At 43.2% G+C, this 20,233-nt stretch overlaps 1 protein-coding gene across 7 annotated transcripts in view; it reads left to right on the top strand.

Moving 5' to 3' along the window:
• The window catches only part of LOC144737870 (guanylate-binding protein 2-like), a 234,684-nt gene that overhangs the window by 149,348 nt on the left and 65,103 nt on the right, over positions 1-20,233 (top strand). For 5 of the 7 annotated variants that reach the window (XM_078620753.1, XM_078620754.1, XM_078620752.1 and 2 more), the window contains one exon: positions 12,733-12,774. In XM_078620753.1, the coding sequence (XP_078476879.1) occupies positions 12,733-12,774 (42 nt within the window). Of the gene's footprint in view, positions 1-2,990; positions 3,180-12,732; positions 12,775-13,757; positions 13,851-20,233 lie in introns of those variants that run through there. The other 2 variants (XM_078620756.1, XM_078620755.1) reach the window with 2 other exon arrangements.

The raw sequence follows: 20,233 nt of genomic DNA, 5'->3' as shown, positions 1-20,233 counted from the left end.
GCTCACGTGCCGTGTCGCCACGCCGAGGTGCATCGCCTGACCACGCAAACGAGCGCGGCCGCGCCGACAATCATTGTACGGGGTCAGCCGAGGGCGGAGTCTGCAGCAGCTGATCACCGCAACCGCGACAAGGAGGGCCCTTCTCCGAAAGTCGTTCGTACCCACAACTTCCCCCACCAATAGACCCACACACACGCACGCATCGACGCCCCACTCACCTGTGAGACTATCCTATCTAGTTCACCCTTACCATCGTATCAACCCTAGTCAATTATCAGAAGACTGATTATCAACCACATGAACCATTAGCTGGCCATGAGGAATCGTGGCCCATCGAGTGATTAAGAGTCCGTCGGTTATAAGAGTGAGGTTGTTTTCCGTGCCTTTCCCTCATTCCGCTCATCACATAGGCGATCAATAGACTCGTCGAGGCAAACTCAACCTCCCGAAATCCTCATTACGAATCGACCGTGCACAAAGAGAGAAAATCTTGTCAAACCAGTTTCCTTTGTCATAGAGTCTCGCCGAAGAATTAATTAAAACAGAGCCAGATTCGCTCTCCCACATGAACACGCCCTCACCCGCCACTATATCAAACATTCCGTTTTAAAGGATGTATACTTGCCGATGAATCTATTGACATATACTTTCGCCTCTGGGATACAATAAGTTTTTATTACCGCAAAATGAAGTGTGTCATGCTTGTTTTCAAACTCGGCCTCTCGCCGATTGTGATCAATACAAAAACGAACTAATGAGATGCCTGGTTGTTAGGAGGGTTTTAGTCATTCAGTTCGTTAAATGCATAAGAGTTTTGAGTTGTTCTCGCAAATGCATAAGTGTTTATTCATTCATTTTAGTCAAATGCATAGTCTCGTAATTGCATAAGGATTTTAGTTATTCATATTAATCGAATGCATAGTATCGCAAATGCATAAGAGTTTGGTTATTCATGAATTATTGACGCATGTTTGACCTGCATGATAGAATGTCACATGCTTGTTAGAATAAAATTGCTTAACACCAACTGTTCGAGTGCTTCTTTCCAAGTCCATGCAAAACTATCTTATTCTTGATAACTGTATCCTGTGATGAGATATGAAAATGGAGACCTAATTATCATAACACACACTAGGATAATCGGTAAACGTTTAATCAATGATCATCGTGTTATCCTGATTGACATAACTCTGGATAAACGAAGCTGAGCCTAATTATCACAACTGCTCACATTAACATCATCGCAAGCATCCGCATAAATTACTACGATTATTTCAGCGATTATCATAATTTATGCATACCATTACACGCATTATCATAATTTATGCATATAATTACTCACACCATCATAATTTATGCATAGCAATACACACATTAACATAATTAATGCGATTTGCGCATTTTTCGGAAAATTATTAATTTTTATTATTTTCATCAAAATTTCATAACCCGACACATACAACAATGTCCTGGCAAGTGTTGTGGGCAGCAATGAAGTGGCTCAATTGCAGCAAGAGGGAAATGGATATGATGATATAACCACTAGCATCTCACTCTTAACTCGTCACTCAATACTTGGGATCGGCTGATATGGTCTTCCAAACTGATCATTTTGCTATTTTAAACCAGGAATGGTTGTTGGAACTGAAAGTGGCGTTTGTTGTTAAGCAATGGACCATTACTTTATTGCTGAAAGCCTAAATATGACAAATTAATTAATAAAGTACATTAACGTAAATATGTCGTGCAATAATTGGTAACCATGCTGATTACATCAACCCACATCACTTAAGAACCAATTTTATTAACGTTAGCTTAGGAGAAGTAAACCCAGGATATGGATTGTACTGGCTCAGCACTCTAAGATTGTTAGCCTGACAGCCAATTAATGAAGTGCACTTCAAGGAAGACCATATGTGTTAGTTGCAAATCATAATCTGTGAAAATTGTAGATCAAAGATGAGATGTCAGTCTACCACTGGTTCTTAAACTGGGATGCACACACCACCTGGGAGTGCGAGATCCCCATCCTGGTGGTGCGAGACATGGCCAAAATGTTTTAAGATGGTACATAATCGAAAACACAAATTAAACACGTGAATGTAAGTACGACTACTTTGTAACAGGAAACCTAAGCATTTATTAATATTACTATTTTTTAAACGATTGAGAAGCAGGCTGCAGTAAAAGATTAAGAACCACTGGTCCAGAGAATATGGCCGCTTTCCCCACTTAGAATAGCCAGGATAACTATGTTTTTGTTCATTTAAACTAATGTTAGAACTCACACTGCATCCACAGTAAAGTCAGATTTTTTAATTAATTTAACCCAACATCAAAGTTTATAGTAACATTTCTGCTCTTGTATTATTAGGCAATGAATTGAGAATGACTTTCTCATAACCCTAATGAAAAGACAGTTAATTTTATTACTTCACATATTGCTATTTTTATAAAAATCACAAGTTATCCTCACAGTGGATTTTGGCTTGCCATCAAAGACAATCACTGGATCTCACACCTCTGGGGCCGTCTGGAATGCTCTTTAATCCGATATTATGAAGCCGCTATGCACTTTTAAATCTAGATATAAAAATCAATTATTTAGAACTGCTTGTCGTTGTGTTTAGTTTGTTGTATTTCCCCCGTGCAAAAAAGTTCAACATGCATACAGCAGTTGCCAGTGCACTGCATTAAATGGGATCTGAGTGCGTTATTTACAACAGATGAACCACAATAAACGTGAGATTCCATTGCATGGCCATGAGACATTCATACTTGTGACAAATCGTGAGTCTCAAGCATAATCCTTAAAACTTGACAAATGGGGTAGTGGTGGAGGCGGTGGAAAGGGGGGAAGTTTGCCCACACAAGATTAGGTAGTGTTGGCTGGGGAAACTTGCCATGCAATGCATGACATAATACATGTTCCACGGAATTTGTATGACTGTATTCATCGCACCGATTAATGTGTTTATGACTATAACCAGGAGGAGCGTGTGAAGGCAGAACAAAAGGCAAAAGAAGCTGAGGTAAAATCCACGCTTTACAATGCAGTCGGCGACATTTCTATTATTGATTCAGTCTCATTTGATCACTGTGCAGTAATCTTTAACATATTACCAATGATGCATAGCAATTTGTATGTCAACGTACGCATTTAAACGAAGGTATACGTACATTGCAAGACTTTGAAACCATTACTGCGGATTCTGCTTTACTGTAATCCTAAACCGACCACCACCTGATCAGATCTAAACATCTTGCTTCTGGATTCTCTTGCTTGCAGCCTGTAACATTCATGTAAATACCCCATTACATTATTCAGTTACAGACGTCATTTCAGTTTTTCAGTTGTTTGGGCTCAAGTAGCATGTTCAAGCCCCTCCTCATCATCGGACATACTCTGGAATAACTGTGCTCCATTGGCTTCCCAGTTGCGAAATTTCTATTAGTGATGCAGGCTCATCTAATTACTGTGCAGTCATCTCCAAAATGCCGTAACTTTGCTTACTCTGTACCCATCAATGCCGGATGTCTTACCATATGCTAAATCCACTATTTATGCATCAATTACTGAGAACTTTGCCATTTATGGCCTTTTTAAGGAGACTGATTTTTTCTATAAAGTTTATATCCCTTAACCCATCTCAAGAGCTAACTGATTTCTGTCACTAAGACCTCCCCATGGCATTCATAAGAGCTATGGACGATGAAATCAATGGTTCTTAATTCTGAGCAAGTCTGGGGGACGTCCGGTTGTGTCATTTATCGACAGCTCTTTAATACATCACTCTACAACTACAATGACTAGCAGTCGCCGCCCGCTTCGCGGGCGGTGTGAATGTACTTGGTTGGTGGGGAGTTGAAAGTGGCTGGACACAATAGACATGTTTTGGTGATTGTTTTATGTTTATTTTTGTGAGGTTATATGCATTTTTATGAGACGCTCAATCGACAATATGAAAGAATGCAACGTATTCAAATATAGAATGCAACTTATTGAAATATCTGGCGATACACGATATTATTCGTGTACACTCCGTCTTCCTCCTCGTCGTCAGGTCCCTCAATAAGCGCCTTGATGTTGGATCTTGCCGTGACTCGCGATAGTGCCACGTACAGTTGGCTGTGCGAGAAGCATGGCGTTGGTAGATATAATCCCAGGTTGTGAACAGTTTGCCCTTGCGCCTTGTTGATGGTCATCGCGAAGGCTGGGACAATGGGGAACTGTTTGCGCCGAAGTCGAAATGGGAAGTCCTTCTTGTCCAATTCGCGGCGGATATGGTTTTTCTCAAGCAGCGAGTCCAAGACCAAGTGTGGGTACTCGGAAAGCTGCGGGAGGTCGTCAAAGTCCGACAGAGCCATCCCACCTGCCGTGAGGAACTCGTGGAGGCTGTGAAGGGTCTTGAACTTTACCATTTCTTTAATTTTCTTTGATGCTGCTAATCCTGCATAATGCACGGGCATAAGAAGTACTAATCACATACCTGCATTTCTCATATCCCCTCCCATTGATGCTGCTAATCCTGCATAATGCACGGACATAAGTAGTACTAATGACATACCTGCATTTCTAATGCTGAAAGCTTAAAATGCCAAATTGATTAACTACATTAACACAAATATGTCGTGCAATAATTGGTAACCATGCTGATTACATCAACCCACATCACTTAAGAACCAATTTTATTAACATTAGCTTAGGAGAAGTAAACCCAGGATATGGATTGTACTGGCTCAGCACTCTAAGATTGTTAGCCTGACTGCCAATTAATTAAGTGCACTTCAAGGAAAACCATATGTGTTAGTTGCAAATCATAATCTGTGAAACTTGTAGATCAAAGATGAGATGTCAGTATACCACTGGTTCTTAAACTGGGATGCACACACCACATGGGAGTGCGAGATCCCCATCCTGGTGGTGCGAGACATGGCCAAAATGTTTAAGATGGTACATAATCGAAAACACAAATTAAACACGGGAATGTAAGTACGACTACTTTGTAACAGGAAACCTAAGCATTTATTAATGTTACTATTTTTTAAACGATTGAGAAGCAGGCTGCAGTAAAAGATTAAGAACCACTGGTCCAGAGAATATGGCCGCTTTCCCCACTTAGAATAGCCAGGATGACTATGTTTTTGTTAATTTAAACTAATGTTAGAACTCACACTGCATCCACAGTAAAGTCAGATTTTTTAATGAATTTAACCCAACATCAAAGTTTATAGTAACATTTCTACTCTTGTATTATTAGGCAATTAATTGAGAATGACTATCTCATAACCCTAATGAAAAGACAGTTAATTGTATTACTTCACATATTGATATGTTTAGAAAAATCACAAGTTATCCTCACAGTGGATTTTGGCTTGCCATCAAAGACAATCACTGGATCTCACACCTCTGGGGCCGTCTGGAATGCTCTTTAATCCGATATTAGGAAGCCACTAGCGCTATGCATTTATAAATCTAGATATAAAACTCAATTATTTAGAACTGATTCTAGATTTGAAGCTTTTGTGACTGCAAGGATTCATATTCTTAGGTTTTTTCGGTAAAGTCACGTAGGTAAAACATTAAAATTAAAATTAATAAAAGTAAAAAAATCACGACGTTTCGGAGGCAACACAAGCTTCCGTCTTCAGGTGAAACTGTCACAGCCAGGACAGCTGTATCAAATAATTCTAGAGCATGCAGTGACCACACGTTCATCAATTTTTGTCTTTAAACAACTTCGATTTAAAGCTTTCGTGACTGCAGGGATTCATCTTCTTGGTTCTTTCGGTAAAGTCACGTAGAAGGGAAGTAATAAAATAAATGAGAATTGTTTTATTATGTTTTATTTTTATTATTTTATTACTTCCCTTCTACGTGACTTTACCGAAAGAACCAAGAAGATTTGAACAACTTGCTAGATCCATTGCAGTCAGGTTTTAGACCACGGTGCAGCACCGAGAGAGCTCTGCTGAGGTTAATAAATGTTTTGGTAATGTCTAAAAAAAAAGGGGAAAATGTCAAAACTGGGTGGTTTTTAACTTTTGCCGACAAAACTGGATCCCAAATGTCAAAACTGGGTGCACCTTGGGTGGCCAAAAACTTGAGTTTTGGACACTCAGGGTGCACCCAGTTTTGACATTTGTCAAATACACTTGATAATTGTATACTAGCACAGTGTGCCAGCACCCCATTCATCCAAACACTTGGTATTTGTATACTGGCACACTGTGCCAGCACCCCATTCATCTAAACACTTGGTATTAGTATGCTGGCACAGTGTGCCAGCACCATATAACTACACACACTTGATATTTGTACGCTGGCACAGTGTGCCAGCACCCCAACGACCAACATTTCAAGCTACGGCTCGGACTCGGAAGTGAGCTCGGGGCGGGCTTGCGACCAGGCAGGCGCACTGCCACCTTGCTCACATTCGAATGGCAACCCTCCACCCCAAGAAGACTTTTACCACGCGCCGCGAGGCCATCCACGGCATCCAAGACTTTGCTTTGCAACAAGGCAAGCGCGCGGTCCTTGACCTCAAGCGAAGCGGCGGACGGCACGTTGCCATCGTCTGCTCTAGTTCAACACCTTATTTCTTCAAGGTGAAGCTGACGAAGCTCACGGGGGAACGACGCGGCTTCCGCGTCTCGGCGCTGTGCACGGATCACCACGGCTGCACGGGCACTACCAAGATCACGCAGCGCCAAGTGGAGGCGAACACGACAGCCCGTTCGGCCTTTCGCGCCAACCCCCGTACCTCCGCACCGACTGTCATTGCCCAGGTCGCCGACGTTGCTCGCGTCATAGTCCCGACCCGGATGATGTACCGCGCCAAGGACACGTGCATCGCGGCGAACGAGAGTGCGGCCCATGCAGGCTTCGAGTTCATCAACTCGCTGGTGGAGACGTTCGGCAAGCTCAACGCGACGACCTGCAGTGTGCGAGAAGACGCGGGCATCTTCTGGGGTGCGTTCATCTGCAACCCGATCGCACGCTCGTTGCAGCCAAGTCTTCAACGCGTCGTCGGCATCGACGGGTCGCACATGAAGGCGCGCGCCTACAACGGAACCATGCTCGTCCTCGTTGGGCGCGACGGCAACAACCGCAACGTCCTTCTCGCCGTGGCGCTGGTGCCGTCCGAGACGGCAGCGGCCTACGACTGGTTTCTCAACTGCTGCACGACCAACGACATCGAGCTCGACGGCACGCCGGTCTTCTGCGATCGTGGCACGGGCATCCTAGCCTCCGACTGGAAGGACCTCATGCTCATCCACTGCACGCGGCATTTGATCTGCAACGGCGTGGACAACATCGGCTCCGCGTTCACGCCCGACCTCCAAGGCATCATCTACGATGCCCAAGGGTGCGCCTCCGAGGCCGCGTTCCGCAGCTCCTTGGGCTGCTTGGGCGTAGCTCTGCCTGCGGCGGCCACGTACTACAACAAGATCGACCCCCACACGTGGGCGCTCTACCCGCACCTGCACACGACGCCATTGTACGGCTGGCGCACGACAACTTTGTGGAGTCCACGAACAGCGAGGCCCTGCCAGCTCGCGAGATGGACCCCTTCCACTTCCTCATGCACCACATGGAAGACATGATGACGACGGCCTTTGCCCACCGCAGCGACGCCGAGAAGTGGGCCGCTCAAGGGCGTGTCATTACACCGTACGCTCAAGGACTCATCGACGCTCAGCAGGCGTTGGCCCCGAGGTACAAGGTCTACGAGAGTACCTCGACGCGTGCATACGTCAAGGATCCAGACGCCTACGCCTCTGCTAAGCGCCGAGTCGATCTCAGCTCTCGGTCGTGCACGTGCGGGTACATGAAGCAGATGGGCTTGCCGTGTCGGCACTACATTCGTGCCCTCATGGCGTTTGGGCGGATGCCCGAGCTCTACGACGCATGTGCGGTGTGTTACCAAGTCTCTGCCATCAACACGACATGGACCTCGGTTGCCGGTATCGAGCTGCCCATTGCCGAGGAGCTGCAACGCGACAACACCATGATGCCACCTCCTCGCCAGAAGAAGGCTGGCCGCCCGAAGAAGCGTCGGATTCGCAACCGTGGCGAAGGTGGCCCATTGGGCCTCACGCGGTGCTCCTTCTGTCGCGCCAAGGGCCACAACAAGCGCTCTTGCCCGTCGAAGTAGTTATATATATGTAACAAACATGTTTTGTTCTAAGTGTGCAGCACCATACTTCTCGACGCAAACACTATCTACCGTTGTTCTACTGTAGTAGGTGTAGCATGCAAGCTGGCACACTGTACCAGTATACAAATGGCAAGTTCGTGTATGTTCGAGAGCTGAAAGTGTTACTGTAGTTGCAAGCTGGCACATTGTGCCAGTATACATATGGCAAGTAAGTGTTACTGTAGTAGCGAGCTGGCACACTGTGCCAGTATGCAAACGGCAAGTAAGCGAGCTGGCACACTGTGCCAGTATACATATGGCAAGTAAGTGTTACTGTAGTAGCGAGCTGGCACACTGTGCCAGTATGCAAACGGGAAGTTTGTGGTGCAAGGTATGGAACATGAGCCACGAGAAACATCATTTGGAACGCTCTAAATCTGTGGCGACATATGGATGAATAACGCAAGGACCTAAACGTGTACAAAATGATACATTAAATCGTACACCTTCTTCACCCAGTTTTGACATTTGTCCACATTGAACATCACCCAGTTTTGTCATATCAAAAAGCACCACCCTGTTTTGCCTGCCGTTTTCCAAGACCACCCAGTTTTGACATTTGGGATCCAGTTTTGTCGGCAAAAGTTAAAAACCACCCAGTTTTGACATTTTCCCAAAAAAAAAGCTTTCAAGCATTCTCCTTGATCTGAGCACAACTTATACTAGTCTTGATCAGAGCAGTTTACTTGATCAGTTGCAACTCATAATGCAGGTTTTGGATATTGCCTTGCAATGGTTCCACTGATTCCTTGCGAACCGTGTCACTATGGGCAGTTTTAAGATACGTGCGACGTCGCATTTTATTTAGTGGAGGTTAACTTAACCAGCAAGGCCGATGCTACCATTGACAAATGGACAACACAATAATATGTGCCAAAGTCGATTGGGACTCTGTGTCGTTGGCATTTTTGCTCTCATATTCACTCTCTTTCATCAACTATTGTACGTGGCAGAAATATCTCCAAGTTTTCGTTGATGACACCGCGATCCCTTTCATTGGCTCCCCCCACCAACTGTCCAAGATAGGCCCACATTCATCTGATGATCGACCATCAATGTCTGTCTAACAAAGCTAAGCTAGAAGTCTTGGTGTCTTTTGGGATCAGTCTTTATCATTTCGTGCACATGTTACAAAAGTTGTGAGGACATCATTCTTTTTTTTTAAGGAATGTTGACCAACTGACACCACATTCTTTGTTCTGAATATCCTGAGAAACATGACATTTGCAAGCATGTGAATGGAAAATGATTATTCACATGAGCAGAGCTATAGGGTAAGGCCATCAGTGCCTACAGGTGTCTGTGAAAATGAATGTTTGGAGGAGGCTGGTAATGCTGGCGTCGACATGTCTAGAACCGTGGTGCATCATGCAACTTGGAGGGCCTGTGTGCATTGTCATTGGGCTGATTGTGCAATCGTCTATTATTCTAATGTGGTTCCACACAAGCACTTTCAGCCAGAGCTAGGCGGACTAAAACAGACAAATAAAGACAATATGTAGGTGCAATGGTTTTCAAAGACCTGACATTTGATCTGACCTCATATAAATTATGAATCAAAGCTGACTACAGCAAGGTAGATTAGAGTAAGACAGATCCTCAAGCAACTCTTCTGCAATCAAGTAACCGAAAATTTAAATAACGTAAACAGAGCATGATAAATAAGGTGCAATGAACAGCAGCGCTGATATAAAATAACTATAATTAAATCAAATTAAATAAAATATACAGATACAATTTTGACAATCAACTGCTGCGCTGGAGCACACGTAATTAATAATACCAAAAATGTGTGACAGGATGCTCCACCTATTTGTAATGCGAGCAAGGATTGAGGGGGGGGGCGGAGTCTGGGTCACGTGAGGGGAGGGAGGAGTTAGAGTCACGTGGGGGAGAGGATTTAGGGAGGGAACCGGAAGGGGATCGGTGAGTTGAGACGGAGTGAAATAGGAGGAGGCCACGCTGGGCAGCACGGAGAGAGTGGCGAGGTTGCCACGCTATGGGAGACGTCGACACCGTCAGCCATCGGTGTCAGACGGAGAGAGCTGGCGGGCTGTGGGAGGCTAGCTGTATACGGGGCAGCAGTGAAGCTGGAGAGGCGGAGCAGCAGAGTGGCTGCAAGGCGGAGCAGCGGGGAGACTGCATATCGGAGCAGCAGAGTGGCTGTGGGGTGATCGTCGGGAGAGGGGCGGGCCTGAGCGAGGACGCCGTGGTAACGAGATTCTACGAACCCAATACAGGACAACGGAGATCATCATATGAGAGAGAGTCCTTTATTACATATTAATAAAGAGATGACACTCCCTGACCTAATGCTCCACTCTAGGAGCCTGAAGCCAGCTTCAGTCACAGCCATCCACATGGCTGCCTTGCCACACCAAGAAGAAATAAAAATGACTTCTTGGCATCATGTCCTGCAAAGTGTAGTGGGCAGAAATGAGGTGGCTCAATTACTTCAGGAGGTGAAACGGCTATGATGATACAACCACTAGCATCTGACTCTTAACTTGTCACTCGATGTTGGGGATTGGCTGACATGGTATGCCAACCAGAGAATGTTGCTGTTTTACAACCAGAAATGGCTGTTGGTACTGAAAGTGGTGTTTGTTGTAAAACAATGGATAATTATTCTAATGCTGAAAGCTTAAAATGCCAAATTGATTAACTACATTAACACAAATGTGTCGTGCAATAAATGGTCACCATGATGATTACATCAATCCACATCACTTAAGAACCAATTTTATTCAGGGTGACTTCCGAGCATCACACCTAGGATATGGATTATGTTGGCTCAGTGCTCTAAGGTTATTATCGTGACAACCAAACAGTGACACGCATTTCAAGGAAGACCATAGTTGTTGGTTGCAGCTGATTATCTGCTGAAAATTCAAATCACAAATTAGATTTGTGAGATGCCCTTTCTGGGGGTGAGAGACATGGCCAGATTTTTTTATTAGGTAAATAATCGAATGCACAATTTAACAACGGGCACGTAAGTACAACTACTTTACTATTTGGTTCTTTGGGTAAAGTCACGTAGGTAGAATTAAAATAAAACAAATCACGACGTTTCGATCGCAACACAACCGATCTTCATCAGGTGGGACAACCACAGAGAAAAAAATGCTGAAGTCGGCGGGAGAGCTGCCGTGTGGCAAGAGGTAAGATAGGGGGGAGGAGGCAAGGGGGGAGAGGAGGTCGGGTGTGGTAGGGGGTGGGGGGCCGCGTGAGCGCTAGGGGAAGATGACATGAGGTTGGGGGGGGACGTGGGCGGGGCTAGAAGTGGAAAGGTTGTGGAAGAATAGATAGAGGACGTGAGGCTGGGGGGGGGGACGTAGGCGGGGCTATCAGTAAACTGGCAAGTAATGATGGAAACAACAACAACAACATGTTAAGGCATTACCTAGTTGAAAACATCCTTCCAATGATTGTTCAATTTGTATCCATCTTCTCGGTTGAAGTTTTGCCTATGTTTATATATCTGGATGGCTTCATGAACAAACCTTTTATAGTAGCCCGAAGGTTTGCAGAGTACCTTGGTCTCGGAAAAAAAAATCATGCAAGCCCACAGCGTTATAACATTGGTCAGCTACGGCAGAGGTATTGGTTCTGCCATGTTTCAGATCTGCCTTGTGTTCGCGAACACGGCCTGAGACACGTCCCCCCCAGCCTCACGTCCTCAATCTGTTCTTCCACCACCTTCCCATTTTTAGCCCCGCCCACGTACCCCCCCCACCCCCAACCTCATGTCCTCTTCCTCTAGCGCTCACGCGGCCCCCCCCCACCCCCTACACCACCCCACCCCCCTCTCTCCCCCCTTGCCTCCTCCCCCCTCTCTTACCTATTTAACCTCTTGCCACGGCAGTTCTCCCGCCGACTTCAGAATTTTCTTGCTGTGGTTGTCCCACCTGATGAAGATCGCTTGTGTTGCAATCGAAACGTCGTGATTTGTTTTATTGTATTTCTACCTATGTGACTTCACCAAAAGAACCAAAGAGTATGGATTCCTGCAGTCACGAAAGCTTCAAATCAAGATACAACTACCTTGTTTCATCAAACCTATGTATTTATTACCATTATACATTTGTTCACGATTGAGAACCAAACGGGTGCAGGCTGCCATAAAAAAAGGACCACTGGTCTAAAGAATATGGTTAGCAGTACATTAGCCTTCCCCAATAAGAATGGCCAGTTTAACTATGTTTTCGTTTATTTCCACTTGTGTTATAACTAACACTGTATCCACAGGAAAGTTAGATTATGTCATGTTTAATAATTTAACCCAACATTACAGTTTGTAATTAAATGTACTGCTCTTGTATTAGTATGCAATTAATTGAAAATAACGCGCTAATAACCCTAATGAAAGACAGTTGATTGTATTACTTTACAAATTGCTGATTATAAAAAAGCAAATACATTGAAAATAAGGGTATGGTTTAAGTGCCAATATTATAAAAATATATTTTTTCCCACTGAATATTGATTATTATTATTCATATGTCTCAATTTGTGTCCTTACCCGCAGAAAAAAAATGAAGGATTAATATCTGAGATTTCGACAGAAAAGGTAAGTAAATGTGAGAGAGAGGTAAACTGGAAATTCACTCCCAACACAATACCGAGCCTGTGCCGGGCTAGGTGCACATTGAGGCCACGTGAATTGTCCAAGGCTTACTGGCATGTCATGGGAGAGACCCGGTGTTATTCGATAACTTCATGAGATGACTGGCAGATGCACCACCTGTGCTCCGCACTGTGCCAACTCGCTGAATTTTAGGTGCCCGGCACTCCGCTCGTTATTGTGAGCATCGCTCCTCTTATGTCTGTTATTGTTGGAGGAAATCTGCCTCCAACTACTCAGTAGCGTCCTTCACTAGCCTCCTCCGAGTCCAATCAAATCCATATCCTCCTTACCACATCGGCCTAATTCTTATCTAGCCTATGCTGTGCCTGTTCAGCCTGTTTTATCCAGCCAAACAAAAGCTGCTTGGGCATATGGTGGCTGGGTATGTGGGCTACATAACCCAGCTAACAGAGCCTAGCTTTTCAGAGGAGATCTCCGATGGGACTGTATCACAGATATTTCAAGTATCCATGCGCTCCTCACACAATTCAGGATGGTTAAACCCAAGAGGGAAAGTAGGCAGGTGAGTCTGAATGTTTTAAACCAAGAGAGATGCTCATTAAAGGGCTTCACATTGTACAACCATAGAGAAGAGAGAGCATGACTGTGGCCTAGAAGACCCGAGGGGGTAGAGTGTTTAGTGACACAAAATACTCTGATGAGTGCTTTGATATTTTGAGGCTGTCTATGGCGGGGGGGAAGGAAGTTTGCCCAGGCAAGAAGAGGTAGTGGTGGGATGGGAAAGTTGCTTAGAGCAATATAAGATGCGCTCTAGTGAAAATACGGTTTTGTGAACACTTTCTATAATTACTATATATCTGCTTTACAGTTATACAAGCTTAAGTATGCATTGTATGGCATGATACATGCGCCACAGAATTTGTATGAATGTATCACCCGATGCATGCACTCCTCGCTATATCTAGGTGGAACGTGCGAAGGCGGAAATGAAGCTTAAAGAACTTGAGGTAAAGCCCATGTTTCATACCCACAATGATGCGTAGCAATCTGCAAGCTAAGTAATAATTTATATGAAGGTGCATGGACATTACAGGAGAGTGCAGCGATTCCTGCTAATTCTGCTTCACCTACTTCTAAACCGACTACAACCTGATCTGCTCTTGGTGGCTCGCTTCTGAATGCTGTTGTTTGCAAATTTAACATTCATGTAAATGACATTATTCAGTTACAAAAGTCCTTGCCATTCTTCAGTTGTTCGATTTTACGCAGCGTGTTCAAGGCATTCAGAATAGCTATGGACGATGAAATATCTTTAATACATCACTCGACAACTTCAACGATGTCATCTCTCAAACGAAATCTGTCCATCTTACCCGGCCAAATTGCAAACCAGAACATTTTATTACATAATCTCTATCATTGCAATTCATTCCAACAGATGTTTTTTTATTATAAAATCGTCACTATGTTCTTGTAATTACTGCCAACACCAATTGCCTAGATATCTCCAGATGTCCACCCACATCTTTGTAAGGGCGCTACAATTTCTGTCCAATTTTCAGTTTCCCATATTTGATCTTAATAGTTGAGCGTGTGCTGACCACACTTTCATCAAGATTTGTATTTAAACAACTTGATTGATTCATTTCATTCAGGATTTATAAAAGGTGCAGCACCGAGACAGCTCTGGTGAGTGTCATCATTGAATTGCTAACATCTACAAAAAACAGCTTTCAAGCATTCTCCTTGATCTGAGGGCAGCTTTTATTAGTCTTGATAGAGAATTTTACTTGATCAGTTTATGCTCGTAATTAAGGTCTCGGGCATTTCCTTGTAAAGGTTCCACTCCTTCCATGCAAACCGTGTGACTATGGACAGTTTTTAAATATGTGCTAGGTCTTACTTTATTCAGTGTGTACATGGTTCTGATTGGAGCATCGCTTAAATAGCAAGAGCTATGCTACCATTGCCACATGGACAGCACAGTAAACTTTGCCAAACTCGGATCGGACTCGAGTGACGTTGACATGTACGTTCTCATATTCGCTTTCTTCCTCATGAAGTATTTAATTTGGCAGCTATTTCTCTCAGTTAACGGTAATGAAACTGAGATCCCTCTCATTGGCTCCCCCCACGAGCTGTCCAAGGTTGGCCCCCATCAATCTGATGATCCACCATCATAATGTCAATCTAACAAGATGAAGCTCGAAATCTTGGTGTCTTCTTGGATCAGTCTTTATCATTTCGTTCATATGTCACAAAAGTTGTGGGGACATCATTCTTTTATTTAAGGAATGTTGCCCAACTGGCACAACATTCTCCGTCCCGAACATGCTGAGAAACTGGACCCTGTGCTCATTCATCAATGCTTTGCTCTCCGAAGCCCCGAGTAACATCTTGATTAGCGTGCAGTCTGTCCAAAATGTGGCGGCCCGAGGCTCCCTTGCACTCCTCTTCATCACCTCTGTATGTTAAACTTCATTAGCACCATATGTTGCCAGCCATGCTAATCAGAGACATGACCACGTCTCATCTGTGCGGATGTCTCTGCATTGGCTTCCATTTCAAACGCGAATTGAGTTTACAATTCCTCCTACTTGGGTTTACGTCTTCAAATGGATCTACTGCGCTTATATCCAGGAATATATTCAGACCCTTTACATAAGACCTGAACCATTGGCAGCAGCTGCCACTGTCCTGATTTAAAGGTGGCTGAGTGAGTTATTTACAAAAGATGTACCACAATAAACGTGGGATTCCATTACATTGCCACAAAACACTCAATATTGTAACAAATTGTCAGTCTCAATCGCTACACTTGTGATTTGACACGTATGTGGTATTGGTGGAGGCTGTGTAAGGGGGGTGTGGGGATTTTGCCCACACAAGAATAGGCAGCGGTGGGTGCGGACAGTTGCTTAGGGCAACTTAAGATGAGCTCGAGTGAAAACACATCTTTTGTGAACACTTATTCATTGCTATATATGTACTTTAAAGTTACACAAGCTTAAGTTTGCAATTCCTGGCATAATACATGCTCCACGGAATTCGTATGACTGTTTTTTTGACCCGATGAATGTGTTCATGGCTATATCCAACAGATGGTGAATGTGGAACAGAAGGCAACAAAAGTTGAGGTAAAATAAGCACTTCACAACACAGTGAGCGACATTTCTATTAATGATGCAGTCTCATATGATAAATCTACAGTAATTACTAACATATTAGAAATTGTGCATGGGAATTAATATGCATGTAAATGAAAGTATATGTTGATAGCAGGATTCTGCAGCCATTGCTGCAAATCCTGTATTATCTGTACTCCTAAACCAACCACCACCTGATCTGCTCTCAGCGGCTTGCTTCTGGCCTCTGTTGAATGCAGATTGTAACATCCATGTAATTGCCCCTTCACATTATTCAGTTAGACACGTCCTTGCCATTCTTAAGTTGTTGGGTCTCACGTAGCATGTTCAAGGTCCTACTCACACCATTGGACATACTCTGGAATAAGTGTGTCCCATTGGCTTCCCAGTCGGCGACCTTTCTATTCTTGATGCAGGCTCATCCGATCACTGTGCGGTATTCTCCAAGGTGTGCTTAATTAGCTGACTCTGTTCACATCAATGCCAGATGTCGCGTTGTATGATAAACTACATTAATTATATATCAATTACTGAAGACTCTTTGCCCTTTCCTGCCTCTTTGAGGAGACTGCTTTTTGAGTGCAATAATATTGCACAGATACAGCACTGGTGAGTTTCATCAATGATTTGCTAACATCTACAAACAAAACTCTTTCCAAGCATTCTCGTTCTACTGGATCTTAGCACAGCTTTTAGTACAATTGAACATTGCATTTTAGAAGATCAGTTGACACTCATGATAGAGGTATTGGACAATTAATTTCATTGGTTCTGCTCCTACCTTGCAAACCGTATCAATATGGGCTGTTTTAAGATCTGTGCTAGGTTGAACTTCATTCAGTGTTCATATAGCCTTGCCATAAATGGCTCACCTGTGCTGATGTGTCTGCATTAGCTTATATTTCAAAGGCGAATATAGTTTAGTATTCCTCCTACTTGGGTCCAGGGCTTCAAATTTACCTCCTGCATCTTCTATTCAGGATTTGATTCAGCCACACACTCAACTATCCAGCCACATGCCCCAATATCCAGTTCAATATTGAATGTAATAATTGTACTATCCTTGGACAGTTGTATTAGTTTCCTGTTCACTTCTCATGAAGTGAAAGGTTCTAAAGAAATATTAAACTTCAAAGCTAACCCTTTACATAAGACCTGAACCATTGGAAGCAGCTGCCAGTGCATTGCTTTAAACAGGGCAGAGTGAGTTATTTACAACAGATAAACCACAATTAACGTGAAATCTCATTGCCTAGCCATGAGACACTCACAATTGTGACAAATTGTGAGTCTCAAGCATTATACATGAGACGTATCAGGTATGGAGTATGGTTGGATGCTGTAGAATGGGGAGGGAGAGTTTGTCCACGCAAGAATAGGTAGTGGTCGGTCAGCACAGATGGTTAGAGCAATTTAAGATGAACTCTAGTGAAAACACATTTTTTGTGAACACTTACTAATGGCGATATATGTACTTAACTGATACACAAGCTTAAGTATGCAATGCATGGCATAATACATGCTATACTGAATTTATATGAATGTATTCATCACCCGATTCATGTGTTCGTGGCTATTTCCAGGAGCGTGTAAAGCAGGAAAAAGCTGAGGTAAAACCCATGCTTCACAACGCAGACAGCGACATTTTTACTATTAAAGAAGGTTCGTCTGATCACTGTGCCGTCATCTCCAAGATGCTCGTACTCTGCTCACTCTCCTTACCGTCAATTCCAGATGTTGTACCACGTGCTAAACTCTACTAATTACGTATCAATTACTGAGGCGTTTGCCCTTTCCTGTCTCTTTAAGGGGACTTATTTTTTAAATACAAAGTCTAGATCCCTTTACTATTCTCAATACCTTACGGATTTTTGCCACTAAGCCCTCTCCATATAATTCAGAAGATCTATGGACGATGAAATCAATGGTTCCTAAATATTAACGGGTTTGGAGGAAGTTCAGCTTTGTCATTTATCGACAACTATTTAATTCATCACCCTACAACTACAAGGATGTCATCTCTCAAGGGAAATCTGTCTATTTTCCTGCCGAATTACGATCAGAAAGTTTAACAGTAAAATATTATTTTCTACTGTTAATCACTTTCTAAATACAGGCCAGTAGTTGAAATTGTAATATCTACTGATCATTGCAATTCATACCAACAGTTTTATTTCTCATAAAATCAGCACTATTTGCTCACAATTACTGCCATCACCAATGGTTCACTTAACATAAGACCTGAACCATTGGCAGCAGCTGCCAATATACTGCTTTAAACGGGGTTGAGAAAGTTATTTAGAACAGATAAACAACAATAAACCTGAGATTCCATTGCATGGCCTCAAAACACTCAATATTGTAACAAATTGTGAGTCTCAATCGTTATACTTGAGATTTGACACGTATGTGATATTGGTGGAGGCTGTGGAAGGGGGGGGGGGGGAGTTTTCCCCACACAAGAATAGGTAGTGATCAGTGGGGACAGTTTCTTAGAGCTCTAGTGAAAACACCACCTTTGTTAACACTTATTGCTATATTTGTACTTTACAGTTACCAAGCTTAAGTATGCATTGCATGGCATTATACATGGTCCACAGAATTTGTATGACTGTATTCATCACCCAATTCATGTTTTCATGGCTATATCTAGGCGGAGCGTGCGGATATGCTAAAAAAGATTGAAAACCTTCAGGTAAAACCCATGCTTCAAAACCACATTGGCATGTTCTGTTTATGTGACAACTCTTACTAATTAGCTTTGTCTTGTGGTGGTGGCGGGTTTAATGACACTTTTATATATTTTCCGATCTAACAAAAATAACATGCATTATGGATAGTACCAATGGTGCATAGCAATCTGCATGCAAATGTATGCATTTATATGAAGGTGTTCGTACATTGCAGAACTCTGCAGCCATTGCAGCGAATTCTGAATTACCATACTCCGAAACCCACTATCAACTGATCTGCTCTAAGTGGCTTGCTTCTGGATTCTGCTGTTGGCACCTTTTAACATTTATATAAATGCTGCATTACATTATTCAGTTGCAGACATCCTTACCATTCTTCAGTTGTTTGGCCCTACTAACACCATCCAACATACCGGGAATAATTGTGATCTATTGGCTTCACAGTCAATGACCTTTCTATTATTGATACAGGTTCATCTGATCACTGTGCAGTTTAATCCAAGATGCGCATACTCTGCTCACTCTCTCCCCATCAATGCCCAGATGTCTCACCATATTCTAATCTCCACTATGTATGTATCAATTACTGAAGACTTTGCCCTTTACGGCCTCTTTTGTAGACTGCTTATTACATACAAATGTTAGATCCCTTGACTCGTTTTCAGGCCTAACTGATTTCTGCCACTAAGCCCTCCCCGTGGCATTCAGAAGAGCTATGAAAGATGAAATCAATGGTTTATATTCTGAGCGAGTCTGGAGGAATTCAGGTTTTACTATTTATCGACAGCTCTTTAACACGTCACTAAACAAGTACAAGGATGTCAACTCTTAAGCGAAATGTGTCCATTTTGCCCGCGTGATTACAAGCCATAAAATGTCATCCTAAAATCATTTTGGCCATATTAAATCACCTTTTAATCCAGGCCGCTAACTTAATTGAATGATCTCTTGAATTTGTGATCAAATCAGCACTATATGTTTGCAATTACTGCCAACAGCAATGGTCCAGATACCTCCAGATTTCCACCCACATTATTGGAAAGGCACCACAATTTCAGTCCAATTTTAAATGTTAAAAATACTAGAGCATGCAGTGACCGCACGTTCATCAATATTTGTCTTTAAACAACTTGCTTGATCCATTTCAGTCAGGTTTTAGACCACGGTGCAGCACCGAGAGAGCTCTGCTGAGGTTAATCAATGTTTTGGTAATGTCTGATAAGTATAACCCGTAAAAACTAAGTTTTTCACTATAAATCCTTTATATGCGTGGCAGCGAACTTAATATAAAGGATTTAAAAATATATTCGCCTGTGGAGGACGCGGGGATCGATCCCGCAACCTTTGGCATGGGGAAGCGAAGGCGCTACCAACTGCGCTACTCCGCCACGGCCTGTGGAGGGGTTACGCTCTGGGCTCTTACACTCTGACGTTCAGCCAAAGCCATGAATGCGTTCTATTTGAATATATGTAAAATAAAAAAAAATTTGCCTAAAAAGTGTAAAATTTTGGGATTTTTTTTTCACGAACAATAATTGTCTGGCACAACGAGTCTGTGTGGAAAATGTCAGCTCGATTGGATCACGGGAAGTGGGTTAAAAA

The sequence above is a fragment of the Lampetra planeri genome, chromosome 74 (assembly GCF_965212315.1).
Source record: "Lampetra planeri chromosome 74, kcLamPlan1.2.h2, whole genome shotgun sequence".
Taxonomy (NCBI): domain Eukaryota; kingdom Metazoa; phylum Chordata; class Hyperoartia; order Petromyzontiformes; family Petromyzontidae; genus Lampetra; species Lampetra planeri.
This window is presented reverse-complemented; position numbering and strand designations above follow the sequence as displayed.